The following is a 17,970-nucleotide window of genomic DNA, read 5'->3' as shown; positions in this document are numbered from 1 at the left end:
GAACTATGTCTCTACTTCAGAAAAACAAAAGGAAAAGTGTTGCAAACTTTTATACAAGAAAATCACAGTTCGTAAAATACAACCCACTGAATTTACTCCTTTTCGGTTTTTTTTTCAATTTCACTTTTCAAAACATAAAATTCCTACGCCGCCATTTTTACCTAGCATGCAATAGGAACATGCCGATTTCGATTTAATGTTAAGTGACATATACTGAAACGCAGGAGAGTTAACGAAAACACGATACTATTTAGAAAGGGCATGAGGAAAGGGCAAAAGATTAGCACTATCTATATTTGGACTACTTGTGACCAGCGGAGGCTTACATTTGATTTGGTAGTGATCTGCCTTTAAAGCTTACAGATGCTCAATACAATAATTATAACTACATGACTCTTTATTTAAATTGCCGGTATATTGTTTGTTATATTGACCGGTCTGTAGTTAAACACAAAATTTTGCTGTGCTATAAACCAAACTTGGGCTAAAGACAAATAATAAAAGTCTACTTTAGATGGTATGTAATAAAACGACTCTTGAATGGCTTGCTTAGTACAAACTGTATACTATTTGGTCCAGTAGGTTTCATATTATACGACATTAAAAAAATGGCTGTGATATAAACCTTTTCAAAAAAGCGTAGCAATGTTTCAATTGATCGTCAAAATCTTTTAATATAGTATTTTCAACTGCAAAGACGAACCATTATTTTAGAAATAAACAAGTTGCAAAACTCATTTACGATGTTTTTATTTATTTATTTAGCAATGGATTGTTATAACACGTTAAGAGCAAGATTTCTGTAAGAAAAAGCAAAATTTCGAAGAAAACAAAGTATTCAAAGTATTTTATGGGACAGACTTCTCAATAAAATTGATATTATCAAAGATTATCTTTAACAAAAAACAAGATCATGTTTTCACAATGAGAGACCTTTAATGCAGCAATTCGAAAAAAACCACAAACGTTTTACGGATTTGTTTGATGCAACTGCCGTGAACAAGCATAAATCACAATATCATCTAAAAATTTGAAATCACTTCATCTTTGAGAATCATTGTCATGGGTTATTTGAGTCACGTGATCCACAGACATTAGCAGCCTTAGAAACAAAGTGCTGATTGACTTTCGTTCTTCTTAACCACGTTTGTTTGTATTTCTGCACATAATTTTATAAGCAAATATTCGTTTCTACCAATTCCTATAAAGAGATGTTTGATTGCTTTTCACTTTAGCAAATTAAATCATACTGATATTTTCGTTCGATTCTTATTAAAGCTTAAAAACTATTTGAAACAATATTTAGTTTTAACACCTGTTTTTTTTATATGAGAAGGTCGGCCGACTTAATTCACGAACTCCAGAGTGAGCGGCTGGTATCATAACCCGCTGACCTACATGTACCTTTTAGCTTAGAATGGGGGCATAACCTTGTATATTTTCTACGGAGTATGTTGTCTTGTCTGTTGTAAGATTTTTTGTCCCTCCTTCTCCTTGCCCCCCCCCCCCCCGTCTCTTCCTTTCCCCTTGCATCTGTGCTCCCATGTTTTTTGGCGTCCTCCCCTCCCTCTTTACTATGAGTTGGTTTCCGTGCCCCCACCCCCCACCTTTATTTTGGCTGCCGGGGTCCTGAGGCGGTACACGATTGTTTTATCCTGCTTGTTGGTGTGCGTTTGTGTGCTTATGTGTCTAAAGCGGTGCCCTGCAGTGGTCTTATATCTTACTTGTCTGTTTTTTCTATGTTAGTTAGTTTGTTGTGTGTTGTGGTTGTGTCTTTATCTTTGATACATGAGTGTCTTCGCTATTGTGGTTTACGTTGCATTCCCTTTGTATATTCATCCTTGTACTACTTTCCTCTTCAACCTCTTCCCCTCCCCCCCCCCACCCCCACCCCCACACCACCCTCTTTCTACCCATTATGACTTCCTCCCCCTCTATCTATATTTGGCATAAAATTATATGTACTTGTTAGATTTTTGAAGCAACCTGTCTGTAATATTTTTTCTTTACACCTTCTTTTTGTTGTGGGCCTACTTAAGGCCACTGTTAATTTGTAAGTAAGAAATGATTCTGAAAGTAAGAAATTATCTCCTAAACGCTGGCAATCAAACAAATAGATTGATGGCCACAGAATGGACTATATAAACTTATTGATAGGGAAGCGTTTTCACTCTCGAGATTACTCAGGCTGTTTTTTAGTTTCTGAGAAATCTACCCTTACCTATTATCTTTTGGCTCCGCGCAGATGTTTACTCTCTTTCGAAATGGGCGTTAGGAAATAAATCGTCGATAACTGTTTATTTTTTGGAAGCTTCAAACGATATATTTTATTAAATATCTCACAACATTCATAAAAAATCTTGAAAGCAAGTTAGCACGTTGAGAACGGTTCATACTCAAAATAACTCGAATGTAAAATTCTTCTTCTTGAAAATGTGTTCCTGTTTACAGAATATTAATGTGACATATAAAAATATGTTTAATTTCATTTTTAAATTAAGAGAATAAAAATAATTGTGTAAAAAATACGTGCTTCTATTAGTGTTGTTTATGTTTGCGGTCCAGTAATAGATAGTTTAAACATATTTGCCATTTCAAAGATCAACAGAATGGTGATTAAAAATTGTACCGGAATCATAAAGTCATTACTTACGAAAATCAATACATTTAGTCTTCGTGTTACGTTTTTATGTAAGTATAGCGACAATGCGCCTGATTTGTACATTAACGTCTGCCGAAGCCCTTGGGATATGTTTGTGTCCTCGACCATCGGTCTTGATTTTAAGCACTCCCCTTGGACTTCTGCTGACGTTAATACACATTATCGTGTATTATCCCTATAAAATAAATTAGTCATTTTATAAATTCAGCTATCCCATATTTTTAGTTCGTAAATTTATCAGCTATTTGATAAATACAAAGAGCTCTTAAATTTTGTTACTTGATAGATATTACTAAATGTAATCCTGGGCACCGTCTTGGACGGTCAGTGGCAAAAATCCGTTTTAGAGTTTAAACCGGTAAATAGTTATATGTTATCGCTTATTAACAAAATACACATATCCCTTCAATACTGGTAATACGTTTATATTGATTTAAAAATACAAGGCTTCCACAAATATTTGTAAGTCGATGTATAATGTGATTCATGCCAAAAATGCAAAGACCCATTGATATGTGTAATAAATCATGGATCTCTCGAATGTATGTTGTAAATTATGCAATAAAACATGCAGAAATAAAATATTTGTACTTCGATAAATGTTGCTATTTATACGATTGATAATTTGATCAGATCGAGAAATTTTCACTACTTGTTTATACTATTTTGAAAACATATTCAACAAAAGTCGAACGGTAGTGTTCATTTTTATTACAAACCTTTTGCTGGTTATAATAATTTAACTTAGCTATAATATTTTTCCTAATATGTCTCCTCTTAACTTACTGTTTTTACGTAAGAGAAATGTATAGAAGGATATTTATTTGTTTCAGGGTAGGAATAACAGATTTTCACCGTAAGATCTGCTGTTTACGAATGAACAATACTTTTATTTTACATGTGAAACAAACAAACTATCCGTTTTTCATTTCTTGTTTTGGGGCAATTTTACGTATTTTGTAGTTCCTTACATATACAAAAAGACATATATAAACCATCAGAAATATTACACTATTTATTAGATCAATTCACAGCAGCGGAAATATTGCGCGACTTTAGGAGCGAAATATAATTCCGCTAAAGAACGAGTGCATGTGACGACATGTATGAAACTGACGTCACAAATGACGTCACACACCCGATATGAAATTTGAACGTCAATATGGAAAAATATTGACGTTTCAGGTTCCATTGGAACTTAACGGAGTTATTAAATAAGTATATAATAAACAGTATTGTTCAATGTAGGATGTGAGTATGGCAATAAAAATAAAGGATGACAAATCTTATTCCCTCTCGCTCAGTTATCTATTAGAGCTATAATCCGTCACATAAAGGTACGTGTTAGGTACTATAATCCGTCACATAAAGGTACGTGTTAGGTACATTTAACTTTTATACAACATTTATGGTAACGTACCTATATCGAAACTGGAGATCAAAAGTCAGGTTAATAAATATATTACAGCAAAAATCATTGGGGAAAAAGCGGAATGTTGAGAACTGCATACAAGTCCATAATTACCATGTTTAACGTGACAAAGAAGTTTTCTATACACGTTGCAACTGTGTTTTTTTTTTGTTTTTTTTTGGTAAAATGACATTGCATGCAACTCACTAAATCACAATGTTTTCATTGTATGTTTACATTGACATACATGAACACGTGTTTTTCACATTTTAAAAAATGATAATTCAAAATTGGAGTACTCCAGAGTTTAATACATCTTTTTCATCTTATTCTGTACTTAAAATCTGGCGATAAAAGTGTTTCCTCTTGCTTTATGTGATTTTTAGGCTGCGAATATGGCGATAAACTATATGGCTGTTCACCAGAAAAATGCTCTAGATTGACAGTGGAGTCCCGAAAAAGTTGCTGCTTAAGTTGCAAATCCTCTGTTATCGTCGGTTGATATCTCTAATAAAAGAACTAAATAAAAATACAAAAAAAATGTATGTGTTTTGTATAAATTCATCCCATGATTTTATTTTTTATATATTTCATTATATCAATATAATATCGTGTTTTCGCGTCAATGCATCGTGTTTTCGCGTTTTCGCCCTTAGGACTAACGTAACGGAACATCGTATTTCAGGGAGTAAATGTAGTACTTTCTTGCCGTTTCCATTCTCCTACTTAGTTTAGGCTCGTGGGGTTAGCTGTAAGAAGCGGAAATAGAAGGACAATAACACTGTTTTGAAGACATGGCAATTAAAATCTTGTTTAAAATTAAATCATCGTAAAACAAAGGAATTAACATTTTTGTTACTCAGCAGTTAGTTGTAGGATCATTTGATCTACGTGCAAGATAAAGGGTTTGACAGGAAACGGAATAAAAGCCGACGTTTCAAGACATTTCTGACATCGTGAAATCTGATGATTTTCGGAAGGATGGAACATAAAAGTTTTTTTTTGTGTTTCTAACAAATACTAGTTCATAACCTGTATAAATGAACTTTCAGTCAAATTACAGTTCATTGTGCAGTGTATGACTGGTGTTAATCGACTATAAACAAACATAATGCTCAAACAAATGATTGCAGGATTCCAGTCTGCATTGTAAGTAGCTTAGGTAATTTTCAAAAGTTGTAGATTATAGCATGATATGGATTTCCTCGTCAGCGTATATCCCGTATCCTATCACCAAGAAGCCGTGAAACTAATACATGTACAAATGTAGTACTAAAGCTTTGATGTCGACGTCGTTTAAAGTATCGGAGGTGTTGGTCAAACTGGCTTGTTTATAATAGCTGAAATTCATTTAGCATATCAGTTAATGTTATGCAACTGTGATGCAGTTAGCCCGACGGGATGTACATTATACTTTAATAATACAGTTAACACCACATATCAGGGTGTTTGTCATGGTCACATATTTTGAATATGTTTTGGTTATACCTTGTCATGTTTTGCCGATACAAGCTGTATTTTCATCAATCACACCTTATCTTTGTTCGATGTGAACAAGTTTTATGACGTTCAGTGCAAGTGAGTATTGGGTTGTCTTTACTAAATTGTATTGACAGAAAACTTTAATACGGATTCTTTTTATAGTTTTTATATGAACCTTGATGAATTTGTTGCCAAAAAATATCACCTAGTCTCTTTGACACATCACACTTGTTGTATAGCTATTGTGTATCGTACATCATATGTGGCAACATGGTATTATCTTTACATATGCAATCCATTTATTACACTCTGAGTACAATAGCGCTTATCGTAAATTCTTTGCATGTTAAACGTGATCATTGGGGTGTGGTCACACAGGACAGCATCATCAGCACTTCTGTATTTTTGTCTTGCTTGTATTTATTTACGAATTCCTTTTATGTGACATTGCTGTGCACTTTTTGCATAGGCATATGCATTCTTTATTCCATTGTGGGCAAGCCCTCATATTGGTGTGCGCTGATTCTGACGTACTTTTAGAGCAACAATAAGCAGTTACATGCAGTATTAATTTATTGATTCAAATGTTAATTCTAAGGATGAAATATTGGGGTGTATTTCTCCCTCAGCCATTACATTGTCTACAGTTGAGTCCTCCATTCATATCTGTATATGATCCATATTGTGGTATTTGGTTGCTTCATACACGAGCGGCTATGGCCTTTAACACTATTTTTACTATTCTGGCTTTTACGTATGCCGTATAATGTACATTAAATATGTATAGCTGTCTGTCTATATATGTCAATAATATATGATATAAAATTTTGCCTAAGATACAAGGGTGTCCCTCACCTTGCACTTTTGAGGTTTTTGTCCTTGGCACTAGGATGTCAAATTTTAAATTATAGCTCTTCAGTATTAATTCTCACTAAACTAGCCATTATGAAATATCGTATGTAAGCATGTTACCTTTTTACTCAACTTGTTTATCTTCGGAGAGATATTGGGTTGTATCTCTTTTTTATACATTATTTGTTATACATGCCTAATAAATCTTAAGTCTTTTAGCCAAAATTAACTTCATACATCTTGTTAGTAATATCTTACTCAATACTAGTAGATTCAATGAACTGTGCATTACTTCCGTATTTGCAATGATGTAATAATTTTGACAGCTGCATATTCTCCGTGTTAAATGTTCTGTTTTCCCATACCTTACATAATCTCCACTTCTTTGCTTGCTCATCCCTGCCTCTTTGGTTGGACTGGTTTTGGACTGGTTTGTGTCCAACTTTATGTCATATGTAGTCTAGTCTTTATCTTTCTCACCTTGTTTATTAAAACGTCTGGCATTGGTTAGATGTCAGATATAGTCAACATACACACTGTGTTTGCTTTTCTGTGTGACATAAATATAACTTCAAGGGCCAGGGATGCGCAAATATAAAATGGTAGACAATATAAAGTCGTTTTATATTTGCGAGACCTCATACTACTATTGTACGGTAGAAGCGAGGATATAAATCAAAGTTCACTTTTTGTACTTTTTAACCTATCGCACATTTAGTGGTTTATAACCTACAGCAGCCTCGTTCCAGAAAGCGGAACAAACAACGAACAGAGAAGCTTTACATAATTATCATCGATTATTCGCTATCCTCCCCTCCACCCTCCTGTGTATTATATAAAATTGTTTTGCCTTTTAATGTAAGAGGTGTATGCTATAGATTGTGCAATGTTTCACTGATATACTGCAATTTATCTTTGTACATATTAAAATCATTTTATATCAAGACAGTTATGGGGCGGGGACACGCTTCTGTTTGCAGCGTTGGAAATCCACTACCTCCCCCGCCCCCCTTTGCTCTTAAAAAAAAAAAAAAAAAAAAAAAAAGAAGATGAGGGTAAAGTTAGGGTTGAAGCAGCCGGCTCGCATTTTTTTTAGCTTTCTTCAATATTTTAATCATTTAGTGTAAGATATTTTCATGAATGTTAGCCTTTCATTTTCTATGGTACTGGTGCACCTTAAAAATAGGAGAAAGAGGGCCCGCTATGTTGCCTCGAATGGTAATATAGTACTGAAGTATTTAATAGATTATATTTTTGCATGTCCATGCGAGAAAGTAAGTGCGTTGGGCTTTCCGTAATTATGCACAGTTGAAGAAGTGGTGTGTAACGTGGTCACTAATTGGTTCGTTCAGTATACATATTAGCTATTTGCAGGGTGAAAGACCGAGTTGATAACTTCAACAAAGTAGTTTCACCACAGGGAGAAAACATCTTTAACAAAAATAAGTACATGAGAAGAATGCTTTTGTAAAAAAGAGACTCGCTTTTGTATAATAAAGCAGAATATAGAGTTTCTAACAGACCAAATGTAAAAACATAGAAATAAGGAAGTGATTGTTAGGATCTGCCATATCTACCGTTTGTGTACATAATTAATTTTTGATAAAAATGTTAGAATTGACTTTGCTCATATTCCTTTTACACAAAAATAACTACGATTAAAGTTAAAAGGATATTACACCGCCCAGGTAGAAACAAAAAATGCCGGTTGTTCTATTTTGATAATACAGCAAAACCCACTATAACATTTAATAGAAGCCCAGGAAAATAACATCGAATATACATGTGCTTTAAGTTCTGGACAAATGAAACTTACAAAACATCAATTTAAATGTAAACATGACACTGCGGTAATTAATGCGTAACCCCAGAACATAATGTTTTAATATCAAAATACATTATTTGCAGGTTTAACAGATTTCTGCATGTACTTACTTTAAATGTGGTTAATCAGATTTTGATCAGGCAGTGGATTTCCTAAAAACAATGACATTTAGGGCTTACCAACTTGGGGCTTACCAACAGAAAGTATTTGCTGCGACATTCTCTATTCTAACGATCACGGTATTTTTATCATTCGGTACGGAAGCTTTGGGGTTACAAGGGGTGATTTTCTTATATCGTGACAACCAGAGCCTAAGTCATTCTCATGAGTTAATATCTCGTAGCTACGAGACAAGAAAGCGCTTATCATCCCTTTGAAATAACCTTCCCGAGAATAAGTTTGAAATATATATTCTTGTGCCCGTTGTTTTGGGGGGATTATTTATTTTTTATACAAAATATGTCATGACCTTTTGAAACAACGTTTTTAATTTAAAAATCCGTAAGCGGACAAAAGAAGACATCATTTCAGTACCCTCGTTAGTAAATGCCTACTTGTGGATTTTAAACAGTAACCACTCTGAAACAGAAGTTGAAATGTGGAATCTAGATAAGCTATGCCCCATAATATATAAATTGAAAGCGTTGTTTCTAGGGGTTATGACGGCGGACGGAGGTCCGTAAGACTATCCTTATTTCATGCAAAATTTATCCGATTCTTGGGCTGTCTGAAAGCTGCATCAAGTACCTGTTGATTTGAAGCAAGTAGCAGAATCTGTCAATTTTGGTTGTCTACATGTAAAACGATTGTGCGAAGAGAAAAGGCGCCATAATTCCTGGTATTATTTTACCACGGATACGATATTTTACCACGTATAAGAACTTTCGATAAAAGAAAAGTCCAAATTACCAATATTTCTATGTCATCAAACTGTCATACCGTAGACAGAAATCCGTGACACGGAAATATTGGTCGTCATGGAATCCTTGAAATTAAAGAAACAAAATGGTTTATTGTTCCATTTACGTAATTTGTTCAATATTAGTCAATATTCTGAGGTAAAATAACAAAGTATTATCAAAAACATAACAAAGTTAAACAGAAACATCAATTCTGAGAATTGTCAAAATACTTTCGTTTTCGATGATACTTGGCTCAAAATGCATTACAGAGACTCGTCTTAACTAGTTTCTTCCTTTGACGAACATCCCTAGACGTATAGTAAAAAAGCATGAAAATATCAGGTGTTATCCAAATTTCTTTGAAGTTTTGAACAAAATCAGCAATATTAATATTTCACGCTATTCGATGAAACACGTGAAATTAATAGTCTTAACTACACTAACTGTAAAACAATCAACTTACAGTATGACCAGACAGAGACTGTAGCAAACAACAACAATTTCTATCTTCCATGTCGTTTTAAGCATCTGTCACAGGAACTAGACAATAGATGACTAGATTAAATCTACTGATGAGAAGTAATACACAGTACAACACTTCTCAACTCTCCTAGCACCGACTGAAGAGGAATTCTATTACGTAGATATTGAATGGATTCCATTATCACAAAGGACTACACTGAATCCAAGTACGTTGAAACATTTTTTTGGCCACCACAAGGCACTTAATGATTGCAAATAAAAAATTATTATTCAGTGTACTATTCTAATAGGTATTAAAGAAACTTTCACATGTCTGTCTGAAACGCGAAACAGTCAGTAACACATTGAATTATATCTGAACCCTCAGAACATATAACAGGCCAAAAAGGAGACCACCAGATATGTACAATAGTGTGAATGGTCGCTTTTCTTTCCGAACATTGCTTAAACAACACTGCATAACTAGCCCTGGAGGAGGTACTATCCAGTCCAGTTGTTTTCACCAGACCAAATCTGAGAAAATACGTCTATTCTCAAAATACCTGGACACCACAATCTGGAGTTGAACTTTTTGCATTAAGCATTATAATCATGTGCCAAACGGTTAAGGGTATGCAAACTCCATTTGTCTTCGAGAAATTGAAAAACCCAGTCTAAAATCGATCTCTAATCACTATCGGCACATCTGCTGAGAAAATCAGTCATACAGTAATTTGTCCTTAGAACCAAATGTGAGATCAACGAAATATCGTTTTGTCTACACGTGCCATATTTCACGACAGCAGTGTAATGTAAATATGTTTTTCAACTACCTATTTTTAATATTAAACATACATTCTTGTTATAACAATTCGAAAACACAGTTTAGATACCGTATTACCGGTGCCAGTGATGACGGATCACTGCCTGGATGACAAGGCTCCAAATTTTGCTGGCAATTAATATGTTGGTAACTAATTTAGTTGTGATAATGGTATAGTTGAAGCAAGGGAGGGCACGTTCGTATTTTCACGAACCTCTTGTCCTTCTCTGGAGATACCATAAGGTGGTTTTTTACTCGATTTTCCAATTGTTAAAATAATTATGACGAGTTTGGAAGTCAGTAACTTTTCCCAGAAAAGACGTGTATAGTTTATATTTGGTGTACATGGTCCTTAGGGATGAATGTTTTTGTGCATAACCTAAAATTTCTCGAATTCATTCACTCAAAAGATATTTTGGAGTGAAAACAAACATTTTACGTTCCGGAATTTTACTCGTCATAATTACTTTGATAATTCGAAAATCAAGTCCAAACCTACCTAAAGATATTACCAGTCAATGGACAACAGGTTCATGAATACGAAAATGCCCTGGCTTTAATTGTACTATTATCACAACCAAATAACTTACCTACGTATTACTTGTCTGTAAAATACGGTATCTGTCATCAAAACAGTGATTTGTAATCACTGGCGCCGGTAAAACGGTATGCCCTTCAAGACTGTTAAACAGAAGTAAAAATAAATGCTCTACGGATAATCTATAGATCTCGCCATGACGAATTTAAATCATGCTTGGCCTCAGACCAATCGCCTACAATTTTGCTGCCTTCAGAACCCTCTATATAGCCTCCAGTCCAGTTCCACTGGTGTTAACAAGTACGCTGACATTCTTATTTACGTCAACACAGACATCTGCGACTTCTATGCTTGATATCTGATCGACTGAACACATGTTCATGCTTTTCAAGTTTTCCCTGAAAAATAATAGCTCATTGAAACTTTTACCAGGGCGTCCAAGCGGCCTCTGCTCATTACACTGTTATGTAATGGCCTTGACTAATCGCACGGTCGACCCAATCTCGCACTGCATGGATATTAACTGTACGACCAAACGAGTGCTTTTCCTTGCAGAAATTACAGTGAAACCAGCAATTACTTCCGACACAGCTCATCTAACATCTTCAGTTCTGCTTATTCTCGCTTAAGCTAGTTGTAAAATACCTTATATTCTTGCTTCAGTTAGTTGTACAAGACCTGACTCAATGCTCTAAAAATACACCAAGTTGAAATTAAAGGACTATTGCCGCCAGTGACATGTTTCTTTCACTATTACAACAGCAAATTTTGCAAATAAATTGACTAGAACTCAAGCAGTTTTCAATGGCAGATTCGCCCCCTCCCCGCCAGTACATCGTTCAAAAAATATACTACTTTCAAGCCCGCCCTTTTAGTTAAGTTTGCAGAGAGCATATCTACAAGTCGCTGGGTCGTGACTTTGATTTCCGGGCAAGGCGTATGCTCTTTGTGACGATTTATTTATAGACAGTGTGTCAGAAGTCATTTCGTCCTCCGCCTCTGATTCATGTGAAGTTTTCAGTTTTTATCGAAGAATGGCTGGTAAACTGTCCGCCATTATTTTGTTGAAAAGCGCGCTAAACAGAAAGCAAACAGACAGACAGACAGACATACAGAGAATTCGTCGCCTTATTTCCAGACTGACGTAACTCGATTTTTCGAAAATATGGAGTGTTTGGTATCATTTTTTTCTGCTCGTCGAGCTCTAGATGATGAGACTATAAGTGTCCCTATAGAACGTCTATAAATGTGTTTAATTTCAGTTCCATACTGACGCATGTCGGGTTTCTGGCTTTCAGTTGATTTCCAGGGTGACGTTAAAAATCAACCAATCGCGTTGTTTTATTTGGTCGCCATCTTGGATTTAGAGCAATGGCTGTGTTAGATTTGTGCAGTGACAACAAGTGGATTTTTTTTAGAAAAACTAGTCGTGCTAGTTGTATTGTACAAATATGTAAGTTTTAATACATTGTTTCAAGATAAATCTACCATATCTGCAATTTTGTCCTGTATAATAACGCTACTTGCATATAAATTACGTGTTTACATGTATAGAGAAACTGAAAATATTTCGGATGTCAATTTTCGGATACAAAAAAATAACTGAATTCTTTACTTCTTAATCTGTTTTGTGGTATCTGTCTTTTAATTGTTAAAAATAGAAATATTCATTCATTGATTCATTGATTTCAATATGGCCACAAAGTAGATATTTGGATCATGGTGAGGTATCTGGAAAAGGAGGTATATGGCTTCTGTAATGTCATTTTCAGACTTCGGCAGAATGTCCAATTTCTCTTCCAGGCTTCGGCAGAATGTCCAATATTTCTTCCAGGCTAGGGCAGAATGACCAATTTTTCTTGAAGGCTTAGGCAGAATGTTCAATTTTTCTTACAGGCTTCGGCAGAATGTCCAATTTTTCTTCTTGGCAAGTCTTCAGTTTGAGAGGCGGCAGGTTTCTAGATGTACATTGAAGTTTACCTGTAGCAGTTATAAAGAGTCCCCATTTAATTGTTTGAACATAATTTTCTCTCAGGTTTTTCAGATGCATCTGTGTACATTTCTTAATACATTTATTGAATGTTGATATATATTTCTCATTTTGTATCATATTTCCTAGTGAGATCAGTCTTGTTTTTTCAGGCTGAATTTCGATGTGCTTTCAGATGAACTAATACTGCATGTTTTCATATACATTGACCTACAACACCTTCTCCAGTCTGTAAATAGTCATAAGATCAACGATGTGATAAAGAAGCACTCAAAAATGTATGAGCTACATGAGGAACACTGTCAAAATATCCTGAAAAACCCTCTTAAGATAAACATGTACAGAAAGATATTTAATACAGAATATAACATTGGTTTTCATATCCCCAAGAAAGATAGATGTGACTTATGTGAGGAAATAAAAGTAGCTAATTCAGAAAACCAGACCAGTAACGAATTACTTGAAAAGTATAATAAACATAGCAATGATAAAGTTTTGACCAAGAATGAAAGAGATAAAGACAGAAGGAATGACAGAGAGGACATGGTGGTTGTGTCTTTTGATTTAGAAAATGTAATTCTTCTGCCAAAGTCATATGTAAGCAATTTTTTCTATAAACGGAAATTATCTACCTACAATCTCACAGCACATTCTTCCAAAGATGGATGAACTTATAACTGCATTTGGTATGAAGCTATTAGTGGTAGAGGAGCAAACGATATTGCCAGTGCAGTGGTTACAATCCTCAAAGATATTAAACGTGTTCACCCTGAAATTTCTTCATTCATATTGTGGTCTGATGCATGTGTTCCTCAGAACAAGAACTCTGTTATGTCGTTTGCACTCAAGAGATTCATGGAGGACTATAATATTGAGTCAATTGTACAAAAAATTTGACTGTCCTGGCCACTCGAGTGTACAAGAAGTTGATAATATCCACAGTAATATCGAGAGGATAACAAGATATGCAGAGATTTACAGTCCCATCGCATTGATAAGAGACCTGAAATCAATGCGACGTAGAAGGTCAGTACGCATTATCCAAATGCAAAAGCACAATTTCATGGATTATCAGAAATGTATTATGCCGTTAAAATTCAACGAAATTCCTTTCACCAAAGTGAAGTGTTTGAAGTACGATAAGTGTTTGCCATTTAACATTGGGTACAAACTTTCGTATAGTGCGACTGACTTCAGAACAGCCCATATTGAAATTAGACAAACACGAGCACGAACCAACAAACAACCAGAATTCTTACCAAGACCAGCACAATCAAACAAAGTTCCAATTATTTCTCAAGACAAAAAGAAGGACATAACTTGTATGCTGAAATACATGCCAGAGGTCGATAGACAATTCTACAAAGCATTGAAACTAGTTAATAATGAATAAGTACTGGAATGCTGCTATTAAAGCATCATTTTGTGCTTTGAAATATGCTTTAAAAGCCAATGTGACAGAATGTTTTGCGTTTGACTTGTTGCTAAGACTTTTTCTGAAAATTTGTGTCTTTTAGTTGTTACCAGTTTGGTATGTTTGTGATTGACATTTTGCAAAAACTCTTTTGGTTAGTCTTTAAATCCAGTGTTTTCAAGGCGGTGACAGTTTAAAAATTGTACACAATGTACTCTGATTGTACACAATCATAATCAACATACATTATTCTAGACAATAATGGTGTTTAGTCCGTTTTACGTGTACCAGTTAAATCTGTTTTGTGTTAGACTTTTTGCAAAGACATTGTGAGGTAAATTTATATGTGTTTTGAACAGTTTTAAAAGTTTAATATGTTTGTGTTTCACTTCTTGAAGAGACTTATTATGATAAGTACACGCTATGAACATTTTAACTGGACAGACAAACAGTTTTTTTATTGACATTTTATTTTTTTCGATAGTTTAAAGTGGGTGCTTTGAGCAGTATTCATACTTGAATCTAGAAATTAATGAATAAGAAGAACTTGTATGATACAATTAAAATATCAATTTGCGCTTTTGATTATGCTTTAGAACTAAAGTATCAGGTAAGGTGACTGGTTTTAGTACACATTATCAATAGTGTAATTATGCTCTTAATATTTTAACTTTTTATACAAGTTTCCATGTTTTGTTTCAGACTTTTGGCAATTACTTTTTAAGATAAATAATTATGTGCTTCGAACAATTTTGTTTTGAATTCCAATTCAAAGTGTTTATATTTTCTCTATTGACCATCCAATATCTCAGTATATCAGAGAGATGGATTTTTAATAAAACTACTTAATACTTATCAATGCTTCATGTTCAGCGGATACTATTATTTAATTGAATTATTCATTTCAAAATTTAACTAAGAAAGGTTTCATCTCTGAATTTTATTTTTTTAAATATCAAAACGTTTATATAATTATGTGCACTGTTTTATTGTTTCTGGAATAAAGTTACGTCAAAATTAGTGTAGTCGTTGTTTTGAAAAAGATATTTCCAAACTGACGTAATTTAAAATTTAATTCCAAAGTGACGTAACTCGATGTGTCACTTTGGAAATAATATTATCCTCCTCTAGACTTAATTTTCGACAAAAAAATGATTTTAATTTATCTAATAGAATTAAAACTATCTTAAATATAAAAGCGAAAATTGGAATATAGGTACTTTGTAATGAATATAAACTATTTCTCAAATCCCAGATAAGTCAGTCAATTAACGAAAAAGTTATACGCTTTCAAAACTTTGAAACTCATTTTCTCAAAACTACAAAAATGCAAGTTACGTCAGTCTGGAAATAAGGCGACGAATTGAGTAGGCAATAAAACAAGCTTGATATGGTTGTTTGCGTAACATAGAAATCTAATACATGCTGGGAAGGTTATCCTGATTATCATACTATCTTAAATAAATAATACCCGAGTAATGTGTGGGACCTCCATGGCCGATTGGTTAAGGTCGAATCACTTGCCTCTCACCTCATGTGGTTTCGGGCCTCTCTTGAGATGTAGTATTCTTCATGTAAAGAAAACCATCAAGCTGGCTATCAGAAGGTCGGTGGTTCTACCAAGGTGCCCGTCCGTGATGAAACAATGCCCAGAGGGACACCAAGGGTTTTGTCCATATGATATTCCTCCTTTATTATACCTCACTTTTGTCTACACTGATAAAATCTCATTACTCTAGAAAGAGCTATTTTGACTATCAAAAACATTTTCAACCTTTTTGACACGTGACCAAGCAAAAGTGACTGTCAGGTCATGTGACCGCGCTGAAATTTTAAATGTTATATAAGGGCAAATAACTGCTTCAATTGTTTAGCCAAATCATGAAAAGATTGCCTCCCTTGTACATATATATATAGTAGTTACGTCACTATTCAATATGTACACAGGCGATTCAGACGCAAGAGAAACAAAAGAATTAAAAACATTCTTTAACTTTTTTTATGTACTTAATTTTGTTCGATATAATAAAATAAATATCATATGGCAGCGTGTGTGACACTGGTATTGTCAACCCTCGAAATAGACACCACTCGGCTTTCGCTTCGGGAGACATTCTGCCCTCGGGTTGACGATATCAATGTCACACACGCTGCCATATGATATTTATATATTATCAAAAGCTGGAACGTTGTCATGTGACATGTAATTGTGTCAGAGTGACGTTAAACCCAACATAAATGTAATGTGACTATTTACCAAATCCTTGTGAATGCAAGGCTTGAGTATTATGAAGTTCGTTAGGTAAATATATGTATAGTGTAGGTGTCTAATGTTGATAATATCATTGGTTGACTTGTATGACAGCACTTCAACATACTAAAATGAAACTCCTGAATTCCATTTTTACATGTCCGTAAACGGGATGTGTATGATCACGTGCGGCAGGTTGGTATCGTTAACTAAAGTTGTCGACTCTCCAGGTAGTGCAGTTCTTAACCAAATGATCGCCACACTTGGTCACAGTATTATCGGCCTAATATATCGGCCAGGTTTGATAACCAGTTGCACTGTCCCAGAGGTCCTGAAGTTATGACCCTTGAATCACTTAAAACTGTGAAAGTTGTGAGTGTCCGCTCTCTTATTTGAATATTTCTCCTTAGATGATAACCAACTTAGTCATTTTCACGGATATAATGTCTTGACAAAGTTTGAAAAGTCACAGGATCCTCCAAGTGTCTCTGAAGTTATGACTCTAGAATTAATTTGCAAAAACAGAATGTGTCTTTTTTGAACAGTTTTAACCAACGTAACCAGTCAAATTCTCCCAGCTGCAGACACACATTAGTTATAGCCCTTGAATCACTTAAAATTCCGAAAATTCACTGTGTCCACTTATTATCGTAAATAGTTCTGATTCAATGTTCATTATTATCTTGGCGAACATTGATAACCAGATGGATAGTCTGTTACTCTAAAGTTATGGCCCTTGAATAAATTGTAATTGAGAAAAAAATGAGAACTTGTCTGCTGAATAAATAGAGTATATAAAGGCAAAAGTAATTTGCTGTGACGGGCGTACATTGTGTCAGTTTTCTACTCTTATGTCTTAAGTAAAGTTTGGTTACAAAGAAGGTAAGTATATGCATACGTACAAATATAAAACCGCAACGTTTTTATCAGACAACTAGAAGACGCTTTTGTAGAAAAAATAATTGTCTCCCCAAAGCATAGTAGTAGATGGCAAGAGACACTAATGGTTGGCTGCAACAGGGATCATCTACTCGGCATGTCCAATCGTGCTAATGAACTTTCAACATTCTGGGTGTCGTGGTTCTCAAGTTATGGATTGGAAATGGTTTTCCGTGTTCTGGCCCCTGTGGCCTTGACCTTTATTTGAGTGACGACAAAGTCAATAGGGATAATTTACTTTGCATGTTAAATCATCCTATGAAGTTTAAACAGTCTGGGTCAAGTGGTTCTCAAGTTATTGATCAGTAAAACTGCTTCATGTTCACATCCTTGTGACATTTAGCTTTGCCCGAATAACCCCAAAAACGATAGAGGTTATTTAATCTGTAAGTCCTATCACCCTATGAAATTTGAAGGTT

General features: G+C 34.6%; 2 protein-coding genes across 2 annotated transcripts in view; both read left to right on the top strand.

Moving 5' to 3' along the window:
- The window catches only part of LOC123548610 (uncharacterized), a 32,577-nt gene extending 27,980 nt beyond the window's left edge, over positions 1–4,597 (top strand). The window contains exon 22 of the mRNA XM_053524792.1: positions 4,460–4,597. Coding sequence (XP_053380767.1) covers positions 4,460–4,575 — 116 coding nt within the window. The 3' untranslated portion in view covers positions 4,576–4,597. The remainder of the gene's footprint in view (positions 1–4,459) is intronic.
- Positions 4,598–12,084: 7,487 nt separating this feature from the next.
- On the top strand, positions 12,085–14,495 carry LOC123564992 (uncharacterized). Its single transcript, XM_053524037.1, has 2 exons — positions 12,085–12,410; positions 13,100–14,495. Exon 2 carries the CDS (start codon positions 13,609–13,611, stop codon positions 14,338–14,340), a length of 732 nt encoding a protein of 243 aa, XP_053380012.1. The 5' UTR covers positions 12,085–12,410; positions 13,100–13,608; the 3' UTR covers positions 14,341–14,495.
- The last annotated feature ends 3,475 nt before the right edge of the window (positions 14,496–17,970 follow it).

The sequence above is a fragment of the Mercenaria mercenaria genome, chromosome 15 (genome assembly GCF_021730395.1).
Source record: "Mercenaria mercenaria strain notata chromosome 15, MADL_Memer_1, whole genome shotgun sequence".
NCBI classification, from domain to species: domain Eukaryota; kingdom Metazoa; phylum Mollusca; class Bivalvia; order Venerida; family Veneridae; genus Mercenaria; species Mercenaria mercenaria.
Note: the sequence above shows the minus strand (reverse complement) of the source record. Positions and strands in the feature narration are given on the sequence as shown.

What these genes read in the sequence shown, in the direction of transcription:
- LOC123564992 (XM_053524037.1), top strand. Translation starts at nt 13,609, where the DNA reads ATGGATGAACTTATAACTGCATTTGGTATGAAGCTATTAGTGGTAGAG.